The 24057-nt window shown below is 36.5% G+C and overlaps 1 protein-coding gene across 2 annotated transcripts; it reads right to left on the bottom strand.

The window, feature by feature from the left end:
* On the bottom strand, positions 1-23956 carry LOC134753333 (MICAL-like protein 1). 2 transcript variants are annotated; one of them, XM_063689197.1, is made up of 10 exons: positions 23770-23956; positions 20196-20468; positions 19446-19557; positions 17500-17615; positions 14962-15080; positions 11218-11330; positions 10454-10558; positions 9344-9513; positions 8769-8870; positions 1-7254 (listed from the first exon to the last, which is right to left on the bottom strand). In XM_063689197.1, the coding sequence occupies exons 2-10, from the start codon at positions 20262-20264 to the stop codon at positions 7039-7041; spliced, it is 1122 nt and encodes a 373-aa protein (XP_063545267.1). In that variant the 5' UTR covers positions 20265-20468; positions 23770-23956; the 3' UTR covers positions 1-7038. The 2 variants fall into 2 exon arrangements, with proteins under 2 accessions (XP_063545267.1, XP_063545268.1); XM_063689198.1 differs by having other exon boundaries at positions 14962-15065.
* Between the last annotated feature and the right edge of the window lie 101 nt (positions 23957-24057).

Below are 24057 nucleotides of genomic sequence, written 5' to 3'. Positions count from 1 at the left end.
TACTATTCAATTTACAATTTTATTGCAACGTTCTTATATTTCATAATGTCACTCCTATGGAGCCGTGACTCCGTTATAATAATTATAAACTATAATTTAACGTGAGGATATCATACAGTGAAAACCATTAAACATGGAACATAATTATAAAATAGATACATCGAGGGTCATTCAACCTATAATTATAATCTATATATGAATAAATGGTACCAGCATATAGTTGACGAGCGAATGCGAAGTCTGGTCGCATTTCTCAACTAATTCTCTTGAAATTGTATAAGTTTGATAAAACATACTTTTTTTTATTTTATTATTATGTTAAATCCATATATTCCGTATTCTACATAACAAGGCAACATCTAACTTACTCAGTTCGATCACACTCAGACGGAAAACCAAAAAGGAATTATTTTCCATAATAGTATAGATTTGAATCTTGAAATCAGTTTATATTCTTACTAAATCACGCATTTTATGCGGTAAAAAGTTGAATACAGAGTATTAAAAATGTTCCGTGGCTACTATGTGGTCAAAAAGGATCTATATGCTGACACCATTAACTACTCATACAACTAGGCTAGGAAAGCGAAACGTCAAACTAAACAGTTATTTATTTATATGAATCAGTCCGAATAATGTACAATTCAATTTTGGAAATGTTACTCTGTAATAAAATGTTAAAATAATGATTGTATATCGCGTGTATAACCTAATTTTACATTGCATCAATTGCGATTTTGTTTAAACTATTTTGAGGTATTCCCACCAGCCTACAGGGACAAATGGAAATAGTTATTACCCATCTATGAACGACATAATGTATTCCCTTTTGTCCCCGTCTTGTTGACATCGAGTATTTTATCCTCCTAAGGCTTATCATATACCTAAGAAAAATTGAAAGTTCAATAGTGTAGGACATAAGATTTAATTTCTGTTGCTTTGAAATGGAATGGACATACATAAAAAAAAAGATTCCGACGAATTGAGAACCTCCCCCTTTTTGAAGTAGGTTGTAAAGGGTTTAAATTTTATTGAAGTAATTAGTGCTATATGTAGGATCGTGACCCTTAGGAGGTAAATATACATAAGTTGATTTGAATGTTAGTATATAACGTATAGTATATTGAGGGGTTGATTTCACTAATCCCCACTATCTCCGATGGGGACAAATGCATTAAGACGAAAGGGGACGACTGCCCCGAAACTGCCTTTCCATACAAACGACTTACTTTCCCCATTTTCCTCTCTGGATATTAATATTATTGAAATTTAATATAAAAAAAACAGCTATGCCCGACAGTTAGATTTTTTTTTCGATTTTTACATTATTGTAAGAGTTAGGAGCATTTAAAAATTTGTATGAGACCTGTTTTTCGCTTTTATAATAATTAAAAAAAACGAAAAAAATCACACGTTTTATCAAAATAAATTTTGTCATTTGTGATTAATGTAGGAATAGCTTCTTTATAACTACACACGCGATATAATTATTTTAAACAGTGTCACTTTTTTTATAATCTCAAAAACAACAGAGCATGCCTATTGGATAGTTAGTTGTGAGTTGTGTTGTGACATATAATTTAAATATATTTCAATCATTCAAATGTTAAACTTAAACAATGAGCTCTGACCGCGTGTGTCTGTGATACAAAAAAGATTGTGTCGTTCCACATCTAAAGGGAACTTAGGGTTATAAAAGCGTCAATATAACGATGCTTATCGCCCTAGGGGCCCTTTTTACACGAAACATAACATACATATGTGTGGCTTTTAACCTTTTAATCAAATGGTACCCACATTGTCGATAATAATTTCTAATTGCATTTTAGGCAATAATGCCTTATTGAAAACCGAAAATAAGATACCTTTTGCTTAAAAACGGCACATAGTGTTTATGCCCAACCTAAAGCGAGGTTTAGACTAGGAAGAACTTGCATGCAATTTACGTTACATTGCTGACTACTAAGGTAAACTGCATTCAAAATGTTTATCAGATACCGCAATGTAATGAGAATTGCATGCAAGTTCTTGCTAGTCTAAATCTCACTTTAAACTGTCTGAGAGCCATCAAAAGTCAGTCCTACTGTGTATATTAGAACACTTATGGCATTTGGTAAAGCACTAGTGGACAGACAGGTACGCGATATAATCAGATAAAATAAGTTTTATTTTATGAGTAACTATCGCGGTAATCGAAGCCAATTTTATACATATATCCATAGACGAAAAAGGCTGACTGAGGTCTGAACACTGGTCTTTACCCTATATTAATGTGGCAGTACGCACCTTATTTCAATAGGTTAAGGCGCAGATTTTGTATACATATTTACGACTGTCCCAACACCATCAGACATATGTGGTATTTTCTATAAGGGACCTTATTGTCGATGGCGCTTACGCCATTATAAACGATGCTCCGATATAAATACAATGCCGCGCGACGCTGTGCGGCGTAAGCGCCATCGACAATAAGGTCCCTTTTCATAGAAAATGCCCCATATTTAGTACAATATTTACAGCTTTCAGTATCACATACACACATGAAATATAAATATACAATAATAACATAGTCAAGTATATTTAGAGGAAACTACATAATTAAAAAACTACGATCAACTTAATTTTAAAATTAGATTTCCGAACAATAATAAAGGAATAAATCAGATTTTGCTAGGGATTGGAAAAATATCGCCATTTGTACCAATTTTGTTTATTAATGTTCAACATTTAAACGGTTAGACCAGTTTTCAATAACTGATTTACAAAATTAGAAGCCTTAAAATTGTTGAAATTTTAAACATATATTCTTCCAACGTTGTCAAGCTTTTCTTTTGGATTTTTTGAAATTCAACCCCTAAGGTAAAACTGGGTTGAAATTTCTAACGAATTCTACGCAGACGAAAACACGGGCACAAGTTAGTACCTAATAGTAGTATTGTTAGTGCCAGTGAAGCAACTTGCAAGCGGACAATAATACTCAGAAACCAGTGACACCAGTTTAAGGGCCTGTTTCACTATGTCCAAGTAAAGTATTGGATAGCTAATTAACAAATAAATTAACTGCCAGATAAAATTTCCTACAAAAAAAGCACTTTATCCAGCAGATAAAGCTTATTTGGAGATCGTGAAACGCCAACGATGACTTTATCCGTCAGATAAGTGGCAAGTAGCTTATTCAGGACTTTACTTGGACATTGTGAAACAGGCCCTAAATGGCGACTTTTTCCAAACCCTTTTAATTTCGCCTCGTACATACACACAATTTACAATCTAACCCTGTCTTTTTAAAAATAACACACGTCTACCCTAGAGGTATCTTCTACTAACCGGCGCGACGTCTTGGTACCTAACCTAATATTTGTGTCGTTCGACTCAAACATAATAAATATATAGTCATTTGTCCCTGCCCCATGTGACCGCCATTATACAAGACAGTACGCAGTATAGGAGACAGATGGGAATGATTATATGAATGCACTTGTTCCCATCTGTGCCCGGCGGGGACAAATGAGAATAAACATAAATATATTAATACTCACGTTTTTTAAGTCGAAAATTGGGCGACATGTTTCGATCCGTTTTGAGGGTCTTCGACAGGAGCACCCGTCTCTAGCGTGCGACGTGTACTGTAGTCAAGAGGTGTACTCTTCGATAGAGAAAGATAGTGTTATTGCGATTCCTATAAGAGGAAATAGTGGCATGCTTTGTCTTTATCACCGACCGGGCATTTTTTCATGGTCGAGTTATGGCATCATAGCAAGGAGGCGATGGCGAAATACCGAAATTTATAAGTGAAAGAGAAAAAGGATTATGCTGCCATACATGAAACTGTCAATACATGAATATGTCTTTCTCTTACCCCTGGTCGCTCGGTTTCATGTCTATAACTACTTGTATGTACTATGTCTATGACTGCAGTACACGCTGGGACTACATGAATAACACGTTAAAATTTTAATATAATTGTGTCGGTTATAAAGAAAAGATGCCGTGTTGCACATATTATTGTTAATAATGGCGTTAGCTGAGGTCTCTTTTCTGGGCACGACACGTGAATAAACTTCAATCAAATTACTAAATGTTAGGCCAATTTTATATTGCTTTTAGAGGTTTTTTTTAATAATTAAAGTAGCCTTGAAATCTTAAGGTTGCTAAACACTCAATAGCTAATAAATTCAAATTTGTTGTTGACAATATAATTGTAAATTAAAAAGTGATTTTCATTTGAAATTATTGCTGATGTGTTTTTTTAACTTTACTTGTGTAAGGCTTAGGTACCTAGTCGCCCGGTGTGCTAAAAATGAACTTTTTTTAATAATTTTCATTCAATGTACACGAATATTTTTAATTGTTTTACAAACTATCGTTATGGACAGCCTTAATTTTATAGGCTATTTGGTGCGATTATTATTAGAAGAAATATGACGTTTGTGACATGCTTTCACTGCTGTGCTAATCTAAAGGCTGTACATCGTAGCTAGATATATTTTTGGCTTTAAAGCAAAAATTTGGGGATTAAAAAGAATTTAACGTAAAAAAAGCTCGCAACACGTCTGGTATCCATGACATATTATTTCTTCTAATAAAAATCTCATGCTAAAAATATATTTTTTAAACTAATATTATATTCACATATCGTTTTGCTAATTATTTTATTAATAATAAGGACTTTTTATACATTATTTTTTTTATTTTTTTTCCGTTCCTCCTTCAAAGAAAAATGCAAGAAAACCGCGAGCCCGTGCTATTTTGCATTTTACGTGTTTTAATAAAAATGTGAGTTAAACACACACTTTCAAAATTTAAATACCTTCACCAAATCTAGGTACTAATTTTAATATTTTTCTAATGCATTTCAATATTGCTTCTTTTGTGGCAATTTAAAACACCTTGCAGCCCTAAAAGTATCCCAAACACAATGCCCCACTGCTGGGCACAGGCCTTTCTTTAAGAGAGTTAGGTCTGTCTCCAGGTCCCCACGCTTGCTAAAGCAGGTTAGGGACTTTACACACACCTTTGTAACTACTCTATGCAAGCACATGATTGACCGAAAAACGTGCTAAAAAAACACAACACACAACATCTATACGCAAAACAGGACGGACTCGGCAGTAACAAGAAATATCACATACTATTAAAATTATCGTACTATTTCACACTACACTTAAAGGCTGTACATTTTTTTAAAAGGCCAAAACCACTAACACGAGTACTTGAAAACTTAGCCTGATAATATTTAATACAGAGATGCAAGTCTGAGAATACAATTTTCTTATTTAAAGTTGTACACTTTTTTAATTTTGAAATTTTTATGCTGATTCCTATTATGTGTCCCAAGACTTTTCCATTCCATTTCCATTTTTCATAAACTTTGTATGACGTTAACAGAATGGAAGGAATGAAAAATGTATGGAAGTTTTGGGGCACTTTTCTCCCATTACAATCGAAAGAGCTCATGATTCTGAGCGGAAATAACATAAGATATACAAATGTATAAAAAAAGCTTAGTGTACAAAATTTAATAAAATGGCCCACCACATTGTAATATAATATTATTGTAATTATGAGTCCCTGTTAGTCAAAATAAATAATTTTAATTTTAATGAATTTAATTTAATTAAAATCTAGTGGATTGAATTTTTGTTGATTATCAAGCGATATGCAGAACTAAAACCTACCTTACATATCTCTGTATCTAGATGAACTATGACTCTATACCAAACAATTTTTTCTAACAGATAAATCTAATTTTTTATGGATTTAGTCATCAAGCCATTATTCATACATATATGTCAAACATTATTTTATTACACTTGTGAGTGGCAATAACCCATTTTTTAACACCAAAATTTTCAACTCAACGAAAAAATATTTTTCAATTATTCATATTATATTTCCCAAAAAAAAAATTACTAATCATATTAATAAAACTAATAAAATATATCTTAATAACAACTTAACATTATAGTCCAAGATATTCATACCACACCAAGGTCATAGTATTCTTAAAGGTACCCACTGCATCAAAAAAATGTATGCAACATGTACAGTTGTGAGTTATGCCTAGTTTTAAAGACTCCAAGGCTCGAGTATTAAGTCTCGGCTTAGACTGCCTATCCACTGAGGCCGAAATGAGAGACCAGCGGAAATCAACCAATAGCGTTGTTGTAATCCAATGTCTCCTCTCATCTCCGCCTCAGTGGAAAGGCTGCCTTAGACTTAAACACACAACACTGATGTTCGTATACTGTGGGGCGACCGTACGCATAGTTTTAAAAACACGCTTCTCCGTACGCTGCAGCGGGTTGCTCAAACAGTTATACCAACTTGATTTCCCATTAAAATTTGTAAGTCTTAAACCGTCTTCCCAGAAAATTTCAGTTGATAATTATTATAAAAATTGACTTTTAAATATTAAAATGTACCACATTATGATCTGTGATCTCGTTTTGTAAGAAAATTCAGAATAATTTGCGTTAACACGACTTATTCTGGAATTCAGCGTGGTAGGACAGCCATTTATATCCCCAAGTGAAACAATTCAAAAACTCGTGTATAATGTCACTTTCGTTTTTTATATAGATGTTTGTGATATTTATTCGATAATGATTCATCTAAAATAGTGTTCAATAGAAATTTCAAAAACAAGTTCTATTATGCCCAAATCTCACGTATACGTTTAGTTGTCAAGGTACTACTTATTAATATGAATAACTAGAATTTATTAAAAAAAATGAAACAAAGGCATATCACAAATAACATTTTTAGCCATTCCTACTGAACTTATACACGAGTTTGTTACAAAACGACTCCTAAATCCTCGTCGTTCCACTCGCTACTTTAACCCAAACGGCACAAGGTTCATTTTTGAATAAACCTTTCCAGACCCAATTTTCTACAAAATCGTAAAGGAATTCACATGGTCGCAGAAGCGAATTATAATTTAGTACCTTATTATAAACGGCGGAGAGTCGTATGTAGAATGAGGTCGTGTTGTTACCCGGCAGTCAGCAGCAGGAGGGTGGGGGGGGTGGGGTGTTACTTGGCGCTGTTTTTTCTCTGCACGATGGGTTTCTTGGTGTTGGCGGTGGTGTTGGTGGCGGGTGCGGTGACGGGTGCGGGTGCGGGTGCGGGTGCGGGTGCGGTGACGGCGCGGGGTTTGTTGGCGCGCGCGGCGGCCGCGTAGTTGATGGGCTTGGGCCCCGCGGGCTCCGAGGGCAAGGGGGCGGGGGCGGGGGCAGGCAAGGGGGCCACCTGAGGAAACATCAAACGTTATACATTTACTATTGTACCGAGCGAGCTGGATCGCATGAATTTTGCATCCTCACGACACAGAGACTTAATAGATCTAGATTTAACGCGGACCTTGGATGATTAGTAAAATACTTATGACTGATCATGGTTTGGTTGAAACGTGCAAATATAACTTCGCAAGCCTTTTCCGTCAATACATACACATTTTTTTTTATATAAGCGCAAAGGGTTGTCCTATAGAAAATTTAAATATCGCGCTTTTTTTTTAACAAGAAAATGGATTTACCAGAATAAAAGTAATTATTTAAGACTTGAAACTTAACCATATTTAAAATAAAAAAAACCGGCCAAGTGCGAGTCGGACTCGCGCACAGAGGGTTCCGTACTTTTTAGTATTTGTCGTTATAGCGGCAACAGAAATACATCATCTGTGAAAATTTCAACTGTCTAGCTATCACGGTTCATGAGATACAGCCTGCTGACAGACAGATGGACAGCGGAGTCTTAGTAATAGGGTCCCGTTTTTACCCTTTGGGTACGGAACCCTAAAAAAATCAATGTTGGACATCCCACAAAACAAACTATCAGAGGTGATATACAGGAAGTAAAGGATGTCCCAGTGACACCGGAAGTAGGTCAACTGAAGAGGAACCTAACCAGCGTTTTTTTTACGTGGAGTAATGCAGTTAAACATTCGGCCCAGCCGAACATGACCCCAGTGCATTGCATGGCTTTCGAGTTATCGATGCTGGTAGGTACTAAAATTGTTACAACGGGAAAACTCAATATTTCTATTTTATTTCGGTAATAACTCGAAAACCGTGCAACTTTTACTAGGGGTCATGTAGGCTGGTTAGGTTCCTCTTGAGTTGACCTACCTCCGGTGTCACTGTGACGTGGTACTTCTGGGACATCCTGTTCCTGTATTCATCCAATAAAATAAAAAAACAACGGGTTGCACCCCGGGAGTGCCGGCAGAAGTGAAAACTTGAATATTATTTACCACATAAATAATAGTACTTTTATACTGATAATTAAAGCAATTCCTGCAAAATTATTCCCTAACCATTCCAAAATATCAATCACTTCAACAATATTCATTTATTGCGCTATCGTACACAAACATAACAATATATATTACATTAAAAATTTAACACTTCAGAACTATTACAATTATTTAACATTATAAAGATTATCTCTCGGAAAAATCAACTTCCTTCCATAATTTCGATCAGGTCACGTTTCCGTCTTGAGAATTTTCAATCTGTCGGTCACGTGACCTGTCGCGAGTTAAACCTTTTTTTTTCCCATCACAAAAAGTGCACAGCGCTGCTAAAGAAGTTTTCACATCAAAAATGTTTTATTTTTATTGAAAATATGATCTGTTGAGTTCATATAAAAGGTTCCAACTCGCTAGTTAGCGCTATTTTAGTCAAGAGTTTTTAATATTATAGATAATAAAAGCATATTAAAAAAAAGCATATTATAAATAAATATTAAAGGTAAAAACTAACCTTAGGCAGCTCAGCGACAATCACTGGCGCATCTTCTTTCTCCCTCTCTTCTAACCTAGGCTCACTCTTCACTGCTTTCACTTCCTTCTTTTTAGGCGCCACCTGCAAATTAAAATAAATAAATATTGTATTTTGTTCCAAAACTTATACACACGCTACACATCAAAAATCACTTGCGTCACGTCTGTACACGCGTCAAGTAAAAAAATAACTTAAATTTTGAAACTTTCAAGTCCTGTATTTTGTATTATTCAAATATCTACATTATTGTGATAAATTGCCCATTTGCTATCTATTTTACCAGATTTTGTTATAAAATTCAACGTGTCATCATCCCTATTCAAAATAGATACGAAAATGGGGTTGGCAACTGTCAAAGGATTGCAGAGATGGCGCCATCATAGCTTGCCCCTTATTCTATGAGATTTGGCTTAAAGGGCTGGCATCCAGGGCATTAAAAAAACAAATATTTGACACAATTCTAGGGATTGACAGGGCAAGCTATGCTGGCGCCATCTGCTAATTATTTCGACCGGCCAACTCCATTCCGGCCTCTAACAATAAGGGTACTGTACCTTGGTCTCCGATTTGACGACAGCAGGTTTGCTGGTCTTCTTGGGGTCCGCTTTGACTGGTTTCTTGGTCTCTGGTCTCGTTTTACTGTCCTTTTTGCTGTCACGTTTTTTGTCTATGGGTTGGACGTCGGCCGCGCTCACTTCCGGCGGATCTACTGGTGGGAGGGGATCTGAAACACGAATGGGGAAGTGTGAGGTAAATGATGATTTTAAATTAAAATAAAAACCGACCAAGTGCGAAGGTTCCGTACTTTTTAGTATTTGTTGTTATAGCGGCAACAAAAATACATCATCTGTAAAAATTTCAACTATCTAGCTATCATGGTTCATGAGATACAGCCTGGTGACAGACGGACAATAGGGTCCCGTTTTAACCCTTTGGGTACGAACCCTAAAAATGATTGTTTCAGAATACTCTGGGTTAACAAGATAGAACAGAGGCCGTCGCTTTCTTTAAAACTAGGGCCTGCGCCAAATCTATGCCCCTACGTCTGAGTTTATTCGATTTTTTTGTTTTTGTAAAAATTTGAAGCGAAAAACAGGTTATATACAAATTTTTAAATGCTCGTCACTCTTATAATAATTAAAAATTCGAAAAAAAAAAACAAACGTAGGGGCATAGCTGTGGTTGATATACAGCCAATTGTGCCAAAATATTTTCAATAATGTTAATATCCAGAGAGGAAAATGAGGACTAAGTTTGTATGAAAAGGCGATTTCGCGTGAGCGCCTATTAATTTAGCACTCATATTTGCAGATACGATAATTTGTACTACTTATCGTGTTTTTTTTTTAATTCCTTTGTTTATACAGGGTGGCTAAAAATAAGTGCATTTCCGTTGCCAGGGAGGTTTTGGGATTATACTGAGCAACTTTTACCATGGGACCACCGCCAAAATCGCGAAAAAAAATTTGGCTGTTTCATACATTTTGGCTGGTCCATTTTCTATGGGAGGGTTAATTTTTTTTCGCGATTTCGTGGTTGGTCCCATAGTAAAAGTTGCTCAGTGTCCCAAAACCTCCCTGGCAACGGAAATGCACTTATTTTTTAGCCATCCTGTATAAAACTGTATATTAATTTGCGTATTGAGTAAGTTAATTATGTCTCACCTTCTGTTTTGACATCTACCGTGACCTGCGGCGCCTCTTCCGCTCCTTCGCTGGGCTCTCTCTGTGTCTCTTCTGTGCTCTTTACTTCTACTACTTTCTTTTCTTCTGGAATAAAATATATGACATGTAATTCTGTGATCAATGAGGCATTATAAATACAGTGTGGAAAGAATGAATGGGCCCTGGAGGGAAAGTGCCTTTAAACCTTAAGTTAGCTCATTTTGCGCAAAGGAAACATTCTTTTATTTTTAAAAAGAAACAAAACTGCATTCAAAGATTTTTTGAAATTCGCTTGTTTCACCCGGGAATCGAATCGCCAAAAAAAAACCATGATGTTTTATTCTACTATTTGATACAGTTAACAAAGAGAATATAATAGGATAGAGCGGTACTGTCATAGTAAACTTTGTAGCCACAGTAAATTCACTGTCATCTATCGACACACGATTAAAACTAAAAATATCAAAAAAAAATATTTATAGGTATAGATATTTTTTTATTTTATTTGCATGAATTATTTTTATATGATTTTGACCCATGTTCTTTCACTGATATGCGTTAAAATTGTTAAATAACAAACAAAACCGTCAACGTCATCTATTCGAGAGTAGGCCAAAGATGGTAAAACGTAGTGGCGTTATCTGTTCGAGAATCAAATTTTCTTGATTTCCGAGGCACGTTTTTTCCTTAGACTGTATCCATCTAATACGGAGTTACATAGAGTCTTTGGTTAAAGTTATATTTCAGCTACTATTTTGACTTACCTGTACGTGCGCCCCTCGGCACGAAGGTGGGTACGAACTCGGCAGCGAGAGGGTTGAGCGTCGATCGGGACACGGTCTCTTCTAGCGATAGGGACGGGTTGCCATTACTCGTCCTGAAAACATACGTATAATAATAAAAAATTCATCTATCATTTGTGTCGTTTTCAAGCAAAAGGTACCACATTGTCGCTTGCCATAAGGACGCTCTGACATGTTTTTCGTATAAAGATACAAGCAATTTTCGTCCTTGTGGTAAGCGACAATGTGGTACCTTTTGATTGAAAACGTCACATATTATATTAAAATTATTTTAAAACGAGTATAAATATAATATGTGAGTGACCCGTTTTAAAATAATTTTAATATGTTTTAGTCTCACGGGAGTTTTATAGTTACAATTTACAATCTATATTTTTTTTCATTTCAATCTATCATTCACAGATTGCCTTGGTTCCCGCACACGAACGTATTCTGGCCATAGACCCAGCATTACATAGATGAGCTATACGCGTGCGCCCGTGAGGGACAAAACATACGCAATACGACAATATGATTGGTCGAGAAGCCATAAACCATACTAAATTTACGGTGGGGAATTTAAAAAAAATGTGAGAATGTGACAAGGACAAACAATAACAGCGCTTTCTCTGTTGCTCCTACTAAAAGATACATAAGACTATCCCGTTCGGTCATTTCCCCCCGCCCCTCATAACCGATCCAGTTATACTAGATTCATGATTCTGGCATAGCCTTTACCTTGTCAGTAAAAAGTTTAGGCGCGAAGAGTTGATGCCCCATAGAAAATTTGAAATTTTGCGCCTTTTTCTATTGACACGTTGTGTGTGTTTCACTATATTTAGTGAGAAAGCCACGCCTGGTAAAAGCCGTGTTATAGTTTGTCAAAGGACTGTCTCATTTCAAACGTAGACAGAGAGAATCATAGTATCTTTGTCTTACACTAGTACTAGCACTCAAAAGAAAAGGATGAGTATTGGTTTTTTTGTTCTTATTTACTGACAATTTGGTTTGACCAACTATATTCATCCCTTTGTAAAAGTCATGTAACATATTTTCAAATAAAAAAATAAAAAAAATATTTCACTAAAAAAACCGTATCATTACCACGAATTAATAAACTAGTGGATGTGAAATGACTCCTATTTAGTATGAAAACCAGTGTCGCTAAACTCACACATTCATAGCCACGTTAAAATACGTCACACACTTACAAAATTGCTCTGATTCGTAGCAACTTTCCATACCAAAAAGTTATTACCGGTGGACATTTCTCGAACGAATATCAACTGTAGGCTACATGAGTGACGGTTTAAATTATAATGTCAAAGCTATATGACATACGACTCTTTCATTATCTCATTCATCTCACAAAAGCTCGCTCAACGTTCACCTAATACAACTACTCAACACCAGATGGCGTTATTTTATAGTTTTAAAATCACTTACTTATTACAGGCGAGAAAAGGGCTAAAAAACCAGTATAAGTAAGGTCTAATTACGCATGGTTTGTTACGGATCTTACGGTCACGTTACACTGGTGTTTTCGAGATCTCTACACGCCTGCGAGTAGCTAACCGTTGGAACATCGTTCCATTCGATATAGGGAGGGGACAGTGTAATCGGAGTGTTTTATCGATATTTGTGTGTTCAGTTAGGTATTGATATTTCATTACCGTATGTACACATACACATATACACATTTAGATGATACTTTATTTATGATTATAATATAGGTAGTGATAATCGTGATTGTATGAAAAATAATATGTAGTACAGTACAACAAATATCTAACTAGAAATTTGTTTCTTATTAATTGACCAACTAGGTTGTTAATGTGAACATTAAATATATCTTAAAGTCAAACAGATAAAATCATAGTTCTTTAAAGGTCTATTAACTCGGTATTGCTGTTATTTTGTGATCACAAATCTGCAATTACTTACATAGGTAAGTATTCGTCTTTAACAATATATTTACTTGTAGCAGCATTTAAGGCCAATCTAGACGGGACAACCTGATTAAATTGTCAAATTAATTGTATGGTGTGAAAGCATACATGAAACTGGCTCATCGATCCCACTTGATTTGATTGTAAGATTGTGACCTATCAAATCAGGAAGGGGGGCGGCAAATTTCCAATATTTCACGCTAGTTTGCGTGGTACGGAACACTTTTTATTAATTAAGTGAGCCCGAATGTCACTAATAATTACTAAATTAGTAACTAAGTTTTAGGCGTGTGGACGCTAGATGAGATGTATGGCAATTTTATCCCCAGAAATCTTTCTCTAAGAAATGCTCCTAGCAAATGGTGCTATATTTTTGCGGAAACTAATTTTCTTGCCCAGTAGCATTGACCCATTTATTTTTAATATCGGCATCTTGTGGTAACCTACAATAATTAATAATAAAGAAATAGAAAATATAAAACGTTTATTCATGGCACATTGCATGCATTGTACGCATAAGTGCATTAAGTACCTAGTCTAATTATATTAACGATGAAAATATGATAGGTGTAAAAAACAAAAACTTATATAAAGGAATACGAAGGTTTGAAAGGTTGCCATGAAATGACCCCGACTTAACTTAGTGCTTGATGACCAGAGCTGCCATATTTACTAAGACATTGATTATCCCAAATAATAATTAGAAACGTGTCTAAAATAATAATTTATTACCGAACTACCAAACATCAAACTTGAAATATCGTAACTTTAACTTTATCGATATAAATATCGACATTGCGCAGCATCTGAGTAGCGAAGTTATTTGACATTTAGGATAGCGAATATTCCAGATAAACGTAAAGAATAGTGACAAAGGATTGTGAACTCTTAAGTTCTAACTGATAAAATATAGATTTACTTAACGAACATTCGTAAATAATGCAATAGAAACAGATTTTTCGTATTTATCGGATTATATTTAAATAAATAACCACCGGTGATAGGAAATACCTCCACGTGAAAGATTTTTTAAACCGCTGTGATTTCTGCAGCTTAATACTGCACAATACGGCATTTTAAATTTAATTATCAATTTTTGTTAGACGAGCGTACGTACGACGTGAATGTCATTCGAGCATGAAGTTTACACAACAACTGAGCATAGTCTGTGCATAAAGTGAGTCGGTCGCTACTAACTGTCGGATAGACGGGAACGCCCACTTGCCATCTCCATCCTACTCCGTGATCATTACCAATGTACTATTTCCCAATAGATCATTATTCATTATTATTATTCAATTGTTTCAGCGAGCTCGGCTCAAGACGGCATCATGCGTCAGGGAGGAACAACTAGTGTTGATTATCCTCCGCTTTATCTCAATTTTAACTTGAATCTGTTTCTCAGACTCATTATTTTTATTTATTCCTCTAGTTCTTTCGTAGAGACCAGTCTCTTGTCTTGTGGAGACAAAACAGGCCAAGTGCGAGTCGGACTCGCCCACCGAGGGTTCCGTACTTTTTAGTATTTGTTGTTATAGCGGCAACAGAAATACATCATCTGTGAAAATAGCTATCACGGTTCATGAGATACAGCCTGGTGACAGTCGGACGGACAGCCGAGTATTAGTAATAGGGTCCGTTTTTACCCTTTGGGTATAGAATTCAAAAAATATCAGTATATTTTGGAGTACAAACAGCAAAACTAACTGTCTATTGTTGGACCTTATTACAAAAGACATAAAGTCCAAGGATGGACAATGTGTGCGCTGGTACTCACGTAGGATAGTGGGGGTTGTGCCTCTCCAGCTCCCTCTGCTCGTCCTCCAGCATGGCCTCTATGCATTGCTCCATGAGCGCCTCCTCCTCGAGCTGTTGCATCACCTGCGGAACCACAGCCTTTGACACACGGACGGCATTAGATTAAAAACATGCATACAATCTACTAAACTAACTATAAATATATATTGCACATTATTACACAAATTTACTAAGCCCCACAGTAAGCTCAAGAAGGGTGTACTTAAAACAACGATATATATAATATATGTTGATGATGTTGTACTAGTGATGTACCGACTATTGATCTGGCCGACTAGCCGACTAATCGGCGCTCGGATGGCCGATTAGTCGGCGATTAGTGGTAATCCATAAATAATTTTCTCTCTTCAAAGTTTGCATTCGGATAGTCACTGCAGCAGCTTTGTCTAAGTTCGGATGCTTTGAAAAACATTTAGTTTGCTCCTTGCGTCGCTTTAGCTTTTCGCGCGCTATTTTTGTACATTTGTTTTAATAAATGAAATGCACAATAGTGTAACTTGCTTAACTGTGCTCAAAAATTTATTAATTTGAGTAAAATGGGTATTAAACATTTGATCAATATTTGCTGTTTATTTCGTTTATTTGCTATTTTTCTGTACCCAATAAGTGGCCGAGTAATCAGCCATTTTGGCCGACTAATCGCCGACTACAAATGTGGCCGGATAGTCGGCTTTCCCGTTTAGTCGGTACATCCCTAATAAATACTTAAATACACAGAAAACGTCCATGAATCAGGAACAAATATCTGTGTTCATCACTCAAATAAATAAATGCCCTTACTGGGATTCAAACCCAGGACCATCAGCTTCATAGGCAGGGTTACTACCCACTAGGCCAGACTGGTCAACAACAACTACTATAGAACAACTTTTATTTTTTACTTTTAACTACCTACCATCTTTTTTTAAGTTGTTCTGATGTAAATAAAGTTAAGCATGCAACATTTTTAAATTCTCAGCTCCGTTATTTACCAGAGATCTATATAACTGATTACTCTACGATCAAAATGTGTAACTATAATTGAGGCGTCGAATGATGTCCCTATGACAGTTTCTTCAAGTCGCTTTTGGATAGGCCTTATTAAAAACATAATTGAAGAAATATATTTTTACCGTATTTTTATGCCTTTCTAAATAAATTAATGTGCTATACTTACAAAAAATGTTTATGTCTACAAACATTTTACGTGACAGTTGCTCTATGTTAAAATGAACTGTGATACCAAAGATAGATATAACTCCGTAATAGATGGATACAGTCTAAGGAATAAACGTGCCTCGAAAATCAAGAAAATTTGATTCTCGTTCATGGCGTTGACGGTTTCGTTTGTTATTTAACAATTTTAACGCATATCAGTGAAAGAACATGGGTCAAAATCATCAAAATAATTAATGCAAATAAAAAAAATCATTTATCTATATTTAAATACATTTTATCGTATTTTTACAAATCTTCAATTTTAGTTTTAAAGTGTGTCGACAGATGGCAGTGAATTTACTGGGGTTACAAAATTTACTATGACAGTACCGCTCTAGTATAAGTTACTCTATGGTGATACGGATCATCATTGGACGCGCGAGGAAAGTTCTATACAACAAATAAAGCTCTATGATCAAAAGATGTAACTAAAAAAAAACTAAATACTAAAATATATATTATTCTCGTTTCAATGACAGAATTAAATACTTTATTTGACAATGTATCAAATAACAAAATTGTAACTTAAGTAAGTGAGACAAAAGGTACCATTTTGATACTCTTTCGTTTGGTAAAAAACTAAATGTATCATTTACTTACGGTACAAATCCATAGTTATCACAAAACTCGGTAAATTTTAACCCTTAGATCTAACGCCTTTTATATATAACGCGCCATAATGAATCTTATTGGAATGCACGAAGGTTTATATTAAACTGTAACCATGGGCGTCTGGGGCCGGTTCAAGGTTGATGCAATCTATGAATTTATAGACAACTATACGGTTGACATACTCTAGCAAGGCAACTTTGTCAAAAGAAAAAGCCGCAAATTTGAAAAAAGGCGCGATGGTCGGATCGTCATATAACTTTTAAAATCAGGAATTTGTACTGACAAATTGTTTTGCCAGACTATATACAACTAGCTTTTGCCCGCGACTTCGTCTGCGTGGACTTAGTAACCCCAGCTAGAGTAAGAATAGCGCCTGGAGAAAATCTTGTAGCTATTATTCAATTTGAGCATATTATGCACCCAAATTAGCAGACACTTCATTAATTATCCCAATTCCACCCCGCTTTTTACTTTCTTAAGGGATGATTTTCGGGATAAAAACTATCCTATGTCCTTCTCAGGGACTCCACCTATCTCTATGCCAAATTTCATCTAAATCGATTCAGCGGTTTAAGCGTGAAGAGGGATCACACAGGCAGACAGACAGACAGACTTTCGCATTTATAATATTAGTATGGATATGAAGGCAATCTAGGGCAAGTAGACAGACTAGACAGTGGATAGTTACCTGCTTGTCGAATTCCTCCTCGTTCTCCATCCACATGTAGTCGGCGAAGTCGTCGGGCGGCGCCGGCGCCGCGCCGTACCCCGCGCCTGCGTAGTACGCGCCCGCCATCACGTAGCCTGCCCGCACACACACACGTACACCAGTTAGCGATACTCAAACATAAGGCTTCCACTGAGGCGGAGTTGGGACGGGGCGTGCGGGAATCAACTAATAGCATTGGTTGTAATTCAACAGAGCAGAGAAGAGATGTGAATGGGGTTGGCAACTGTCAAAGGTTTCCATTACTGGCGCCATCATAGCTTGCCCCTTTTATCATAGCTGGCATCCAGGGCATAAAATTCTATTAAAAAAACAAAAATTTGACAATTCTAGGGATTGACAGGGCTTGCGATGCTGGCGCCATCTGCAAAATACTTCGACCGGCCAACCCCATTACCCAATGGTAATTTTATTCCTGCACCTCTTCTCCATCTTAATGAAAAAAAAAAAGAGATGGGAATTACCCAATGGTAATTTTATTTCAGCACGTCTCCTCTATCTCCTTCCGCCTCATTGAAAAGGCAGCCTAAGATGAAAAAACTGCAGGAAAGCTTGGCAAGGTTTGTACTGACAGTTTTTTTATACCATGTTAGTGCTAATCAAGCATACGACCCGTCTGATGGTAAGCGGTCACCGTAGAGCTTTCTAAATCGTATCGTATGAAAGAACAATATTTAACACGAACCGTATCAGAATCAGCGCCATCTACAGTCTGGCAAAAAAGAGTAGAAATTAAAAAGTGGCAACACTGTAGTGTCGTCCCGTTTTTCTTTGATTGATTTGAAAGGGACGACACTACAGTGTTGCCACTTTTTAATTTCTACTCTTTTTTGCCAGACTGTACTAGGTATCTAATTTGCGGCTACAGGCGATTGCCAATTCACCCTCTGAACGCCACGCCTATCGTGAGCCTTGTCACAATGCACCAGGGACCGGCCCGCTATCCCTTATCGGGGTTTTATAAGGGTATTGCATAAGGCTTAACTCACCATACCCTTTGCCAGACGAAACCCTTTGTTTTGCTTTTAAAAACCCTTATATAAAGCTACCACATTTGAGTAATCGGTAGCCCAAATACCCTTACAAAACCCTTATCATCCGCTCACCAACACCTTGCATATTGCTTATAAGGGTTAGCCTTATAAAGGGCTTCCCTTTTAGCATATAAGCGTGCTAATTTAAGTCATCTACCTTGTTCATAAAGCACACATTACTTCGAATCCGAGCGATCGTCGGCGGCGACGGCGGCGTTCTTTGACTAGGCACGTATTTTCTTTCCTTTTCATACACTACCGTAGATATCTATACTAATCCTGTCTCTTTCACGCAAAGGGAAACCTTAATAAAAAGCGCTTAAAGATAAGGGTAACCCTTATTAAGAGCTAGCCTTATTTTTGGGCTTTGCGGTAAGGGTTAGTCAAAGGTAAGGGTATGAATGGGCTTGCAGTTCAAAAGGGAAAGTCTTTCAATGTGTTAGCCGTGTTTAAGTGTCGCCCATTGAAAGGGTTTTATCGCGGAAAGGGTTGTCCGGTCCCTGCACAGAACTCGTCGACAATCCGACGTGGAGGTAGAAGGAAAAGGGGCGCAAAAGCGCTGTAAAAATTTTGATGTGACTACTGGCAATAGAACGAATAGAACTTTAAATTAAATTATGTCTAGTACCAGTAACACCACAAAAAATATATATTGGGGCGCCACTGAGGCACCCGAAACTGAAAGCCAGCGGCGGCCTGCGCCGCCCCCCGCAGCCTGCCGCCCCGGGCCATGGCCCCCTTGGCCCTAGGGTAAATACGCCCCTGGTGTGCGTCGCGTTATCGTGAGCCTTGTCACAATGCATGAAGGTTGATATTGGGTTGTAACCGCGCGCTGACGTCTGGCGGTTAATGGGGTAATGGAAAAAAGCTCACCGGGTACATGTCCTCTTGGTATGTGTACAGGGTATACAGGCTGTGGGTGCAGACCGTCCCCACTGCCCACTACTCCACCGGGCACTCCGCTGTCAATTATAACACCGTTTGGCTGAAATTTAACAAAAAAATTGTTTACATTGCAACCTTTAAATAATAGAGCTTAGGTGAGTATTGGCAGCCATAGTGAAACCATCTTAAGATGTCCATCTGTCGCTGTTAAACGTTCGCTGTTTTATTGTGTAGGAATTTTCATAGTTCACTGCCGATTGCCGTTGGTCAGTCCGTCAATTGTGATTGGTGCAACTGGCCCTTACTCTTTCACTTTACTAGGGAAGGAGATGAAGATAGTCGTATTTTAATTGCGTTCATTTGCGGTTGATGTTTTACAGTTAGTGTTTTCCTCACGTTAGTATGGTGAAAAACGTTCTGATTCAATCGGTAACAAAGTTTAACTCTCCTTGGCCGGGCCTTGTGCCTTGAAACCCTCCCAACACTCAAGATTTCATATTTCGAACCTTCTATTTCGGAATCTTTCGCTTACTCGTGTATCAACTTTAGTATGAAAGGTTAAACAACAACTTTGGCCCCTAGTAAAATAACTAACTAACTAGTGTGGCTCAGTGACCCAAAGAGGTTCTTGGCCTCCAAAACAAGAGCACGGCACTTTTCCCGACCCTGCGCCGCTTCCTGCCACTGCCACAGTACAACAAATAACTTTATTTTATTAAAACAAATAATTATAATTACCTGCCACTGTCCATTTTCCTCGTTCCCATAATAAGCACCAACATTAGCTGAAGTCTCCGGAATTTTCATACTGGCAACACTCAGTTTACAAAAAAAACTAACTACTTAATTTTTAATACGGCTTAAATACTGGCACAATGTCACTTATTATAAAAAGATTTAGATTTAGGTTTAAAAATAATTGGTTTGGTTTGTTAGAGGCACTGCTGTCATAAGATTTCTAGTTGAATTTGTATGTGTCCCGACTATCTTCATTTCTGGGGTTCCCGGCAACTGGAAAAAGAAATGGTATTCTTAAATTATAAGTCTCTTTCCTAATTTTGTAGATGGCGCCAGTATACGCATTTCAAGGTCTATCATTTAACCAAGGCAGGGTAAAAAAGTTGTATTAGGCCTGGCTGCATGAAGTTGAATTGTACTATCTTAAGTAAAAGATGTAACATATCCAGTTTTCGTCTCAAAACTCAGCTGAAAATCACCTAAGCTTCTCTAACAACCGCCTCAAATAAGATGGTATACCTAGAAAATAGTAGGCGGATTCACACGGAACGAGCCTTACAGAGCATTACGAGGAATATGCCGCGCCAAGCAGCTACGTCTGAGTAGACATGCTTCACCCGAGGCATCATAGCAGCGCTCATGTTTGCCCCGGGCGAGGCTCGTCTTTGTGCGGCAATTTCCTCGCAACGCGGCGCGCTTTTTGTTGTTATATGACGCACATTTGATTTTTTTTTGTACTATCATGTTTTGGCAATAAAGTGATTTGGATTTAGAAGTAAGTGTCTTACTTCTGACATTGAAATAGCTTTCTGATGAATGCCATCTAGCAAACTTTAGGAGTGGTAATAGATGGTTCCAGTCTGCAAGAGTAGCTAAGTAAGCATCTCAAAATCACACAGACTTATTCTCTTAACACATAAAGATGTGTTCATTTCATATTCACCTCGCCTGCTTAGCATCTTCTGCTGCCAACCGGATAAATGACAACACAGTAAACTGACCACTCGGACCTTTTTGTAATGCCATAAGATACACCGATGGCCAAATAAGTCGATGTTTGTACGGTATTGAGATCAACGCATGACATATAAGGAACAGACCTTGCTTATATGACTCCATTTACAATAATGAATAAAAACAAAAGTTTACAATGAGAACAATCCTTATTATTTAATATCTTGATAAATAATCAATGATCATTGATCATACTAATTCATATCATCATATCATAAGCCTCAATTGCTGATTAACTAATTATTGATAATGAGATAAGGTAGAAGAATGGCATTCCTACTATATTTGTATGCTAATTTACAAACATTTAATACTTATGACTCATTTATCCAATTAAGTTCCTTTTGGACTTTTACTTCACAAACGACCATTAATTTGCTATCATATCACACATTCTCATTCATTGCATTGTGATGACCCTGACTCTTATAGTCATGATATTAAAGTCTATTTTTGTTAAACTTAGTGAGATGGCATAACTGTATGTTGGTAAACATGCTTATCACCACAGATAAGAATAAACCAGTAATGAGTAGGGACAATAAATCACCTTTGAAACCCAGTGTACTATAAATTTAAGTTCTTATTACAAAGATATAAGATTCAAACTTGGACATGTATTGGGAGAACACTTTTTTTTTTATTTGACAGCAAAATAATAGTTAGGCATTTTTTTTTCTACAACAATAAACTGAACTGTTATGTTTTTTAGTGTATTATAATATGAACATAAAAAGTAGGTAATAAGGCATGTTTAGATAAATGTAAAAGCTGCCCAACACCCTTTGAGTTTTTCTATTTGAGTGCAATGATATTTATACTTCATTGGTACAGAACAGCATTTCGTTGTTGCGCTTTACAAAGCTGATATGTGCTCGATTTTTTATTGACATAAAACCTACCTAGCAATAAAACACATAAGGTATTAATTCGTTTGATTAGAATCTGGCACATATCAGATTTAGTAAGCGCAACGACGATTTATTCAGTCTTAGATGTGGCTAGAGAAGAAATTGTTAATTATTATAAACTTCTATCCTCACAAAAATTAAAATAATTTTATAACAAAATAAACATCTAAATATTTCATGAAGGTGCCAAATTTTAATTATTCAGTTACATATGTTGACACATGTGTATCGTTTATTAACTAACTGATCAAGCAAATATGATCAACCATGACAAAAACATACAAAGAAGTAACAAACATGATTTTCACACAAATTAGTGAATGTCGGTTGCAAAGACTGTTGGCATAATTATTAGCTATTCATTGATTATCTTACGCTGTCTTTTTGACTAATGTACTACAAGTACAAAGAAAGGAATAAAACATCAAAAAACCGGCCTAGTGCGAGTTGGGCTAGCGCAAGAAGGGTTCCGTACCATTACGCAAAAAAACGGCAAAAAATCACATTTGTTGTATGGGAGCCCCACTTAAATATTTATTTTACTGTTTTTAGTATTTGTCGTTATAGTGGCAACAGAAATACATCCATCTGTGAAAAAATCAACTGTCTAGCTAACACGGTTCGTGAGATACAGCCTGGTGAAAGACGGACAGACAGCAGAGTCTAAGCAATAGAGTCCCGTTTTTACGCTTTGGGTTTAGATTCTATATACTGAAATAGAGGATAAAATGTACTTAACAATGGTAGTTATAAAATATAAATATTGTAGTGTTAGTTTGTGTGTGTGTGTATCAACATACAATCATGTCATGTATTACAACAATACAACATAACATTGTATTTTATTGCAGAGATTAAACTTTCAAGGTTAAAAAGATAAAGAGTACTAGACTCATAAAATATACAACTTTAGTAACTTGTAAAAGTTAATATTTGATGCCTATTATACCAAAAAATTAGTACTTTCTCAAGTGGCAGATTTGCCTTAAGACCGAGGGTGGCGGTCTATATGATGTGTGCTAAGAAAGAGGTAGCTAGTGCTACAGGGCCTGTGGCCTAGCCACTGACTTTCTCACTTTAAAAAAAGTTCAAAGTTAAGAAGAAAGTTGTAAAAAATAAATATAAAACTATTTAATTGCTGCCTCAGTAAAAAAAGTAATCGCACATTCGTTCTCTGACTATGCTTTTGTATGAAACAACAAAACGTAATTATTGTCGACGTAAACCGTTTATAATGTTATGAAACTGAATGTCAACAAATGAAAGGTGGCCAGAATGCCGTATTAAATATTCCACTTTCTATTTAATGCGTAGAACGTAGGTTTTTATAAAGCGTGACTGCCCAACCCAAACGCAGGGCCTGAATACATATTAAAAACAAACATTTTTGAAACTCGAACTAGGAACTCGGCTGAACGGCCAAGCCTAAAATAGATCACCTAGAAACTAAAATAACAATAAACTGACCGAGTTTCCATACAAACGACATGATGGATTCAATTTAACGCAAATTGAGGCACAAAGTCGTTGCGGAATAGCACGCTAGCACCGTGTAAAAGCAATTTAACTGGAGAAAATTTTAAACTATTATTTAGCACGTGTTTCTTTCCTACATGCTACGTAACATTCGCAAAAAACATAATACTCACTCATTCGAAACACTTTTCGTGCTTACGAGACATTGAACACTCAATTGACTTGCTTCAAAATGTTTTTGATAATTTTAATGCACTATTAACTAGTAAATTAGCACTATAACCTCCAATTCCACAATTTTACACACAAGACAATCTACCAGCGTTCGTGGCGCAAATGGCGACCGCAGTGAAGTTCGCCGCCTAGAGGAAACCGAAGAGGGAAATGGGAATTATGATCTAACTTCGTGTCAATGAAATAGCCGGCTTTTTTTCAGTTTGTGGGTGATTTTTACAGTAAAT

The sequence above is a fragment of the Cydia strobilella genome, chromosome 26, assembly GCF_947568885.1.
Source record: "Cydia strobilella chromosome 26, ilCydStro3.1, whole genome shotgun sequence".
Lineage (NCBI taxonomy): Eukaryota > Metazoa > Arthropoda > Insecta > Lepidoptera > Tortricidae > Cydia > Cydia strobilella.
This window is presented reverse-complemented; position numbering and strand designations above follow the sequence as displayed.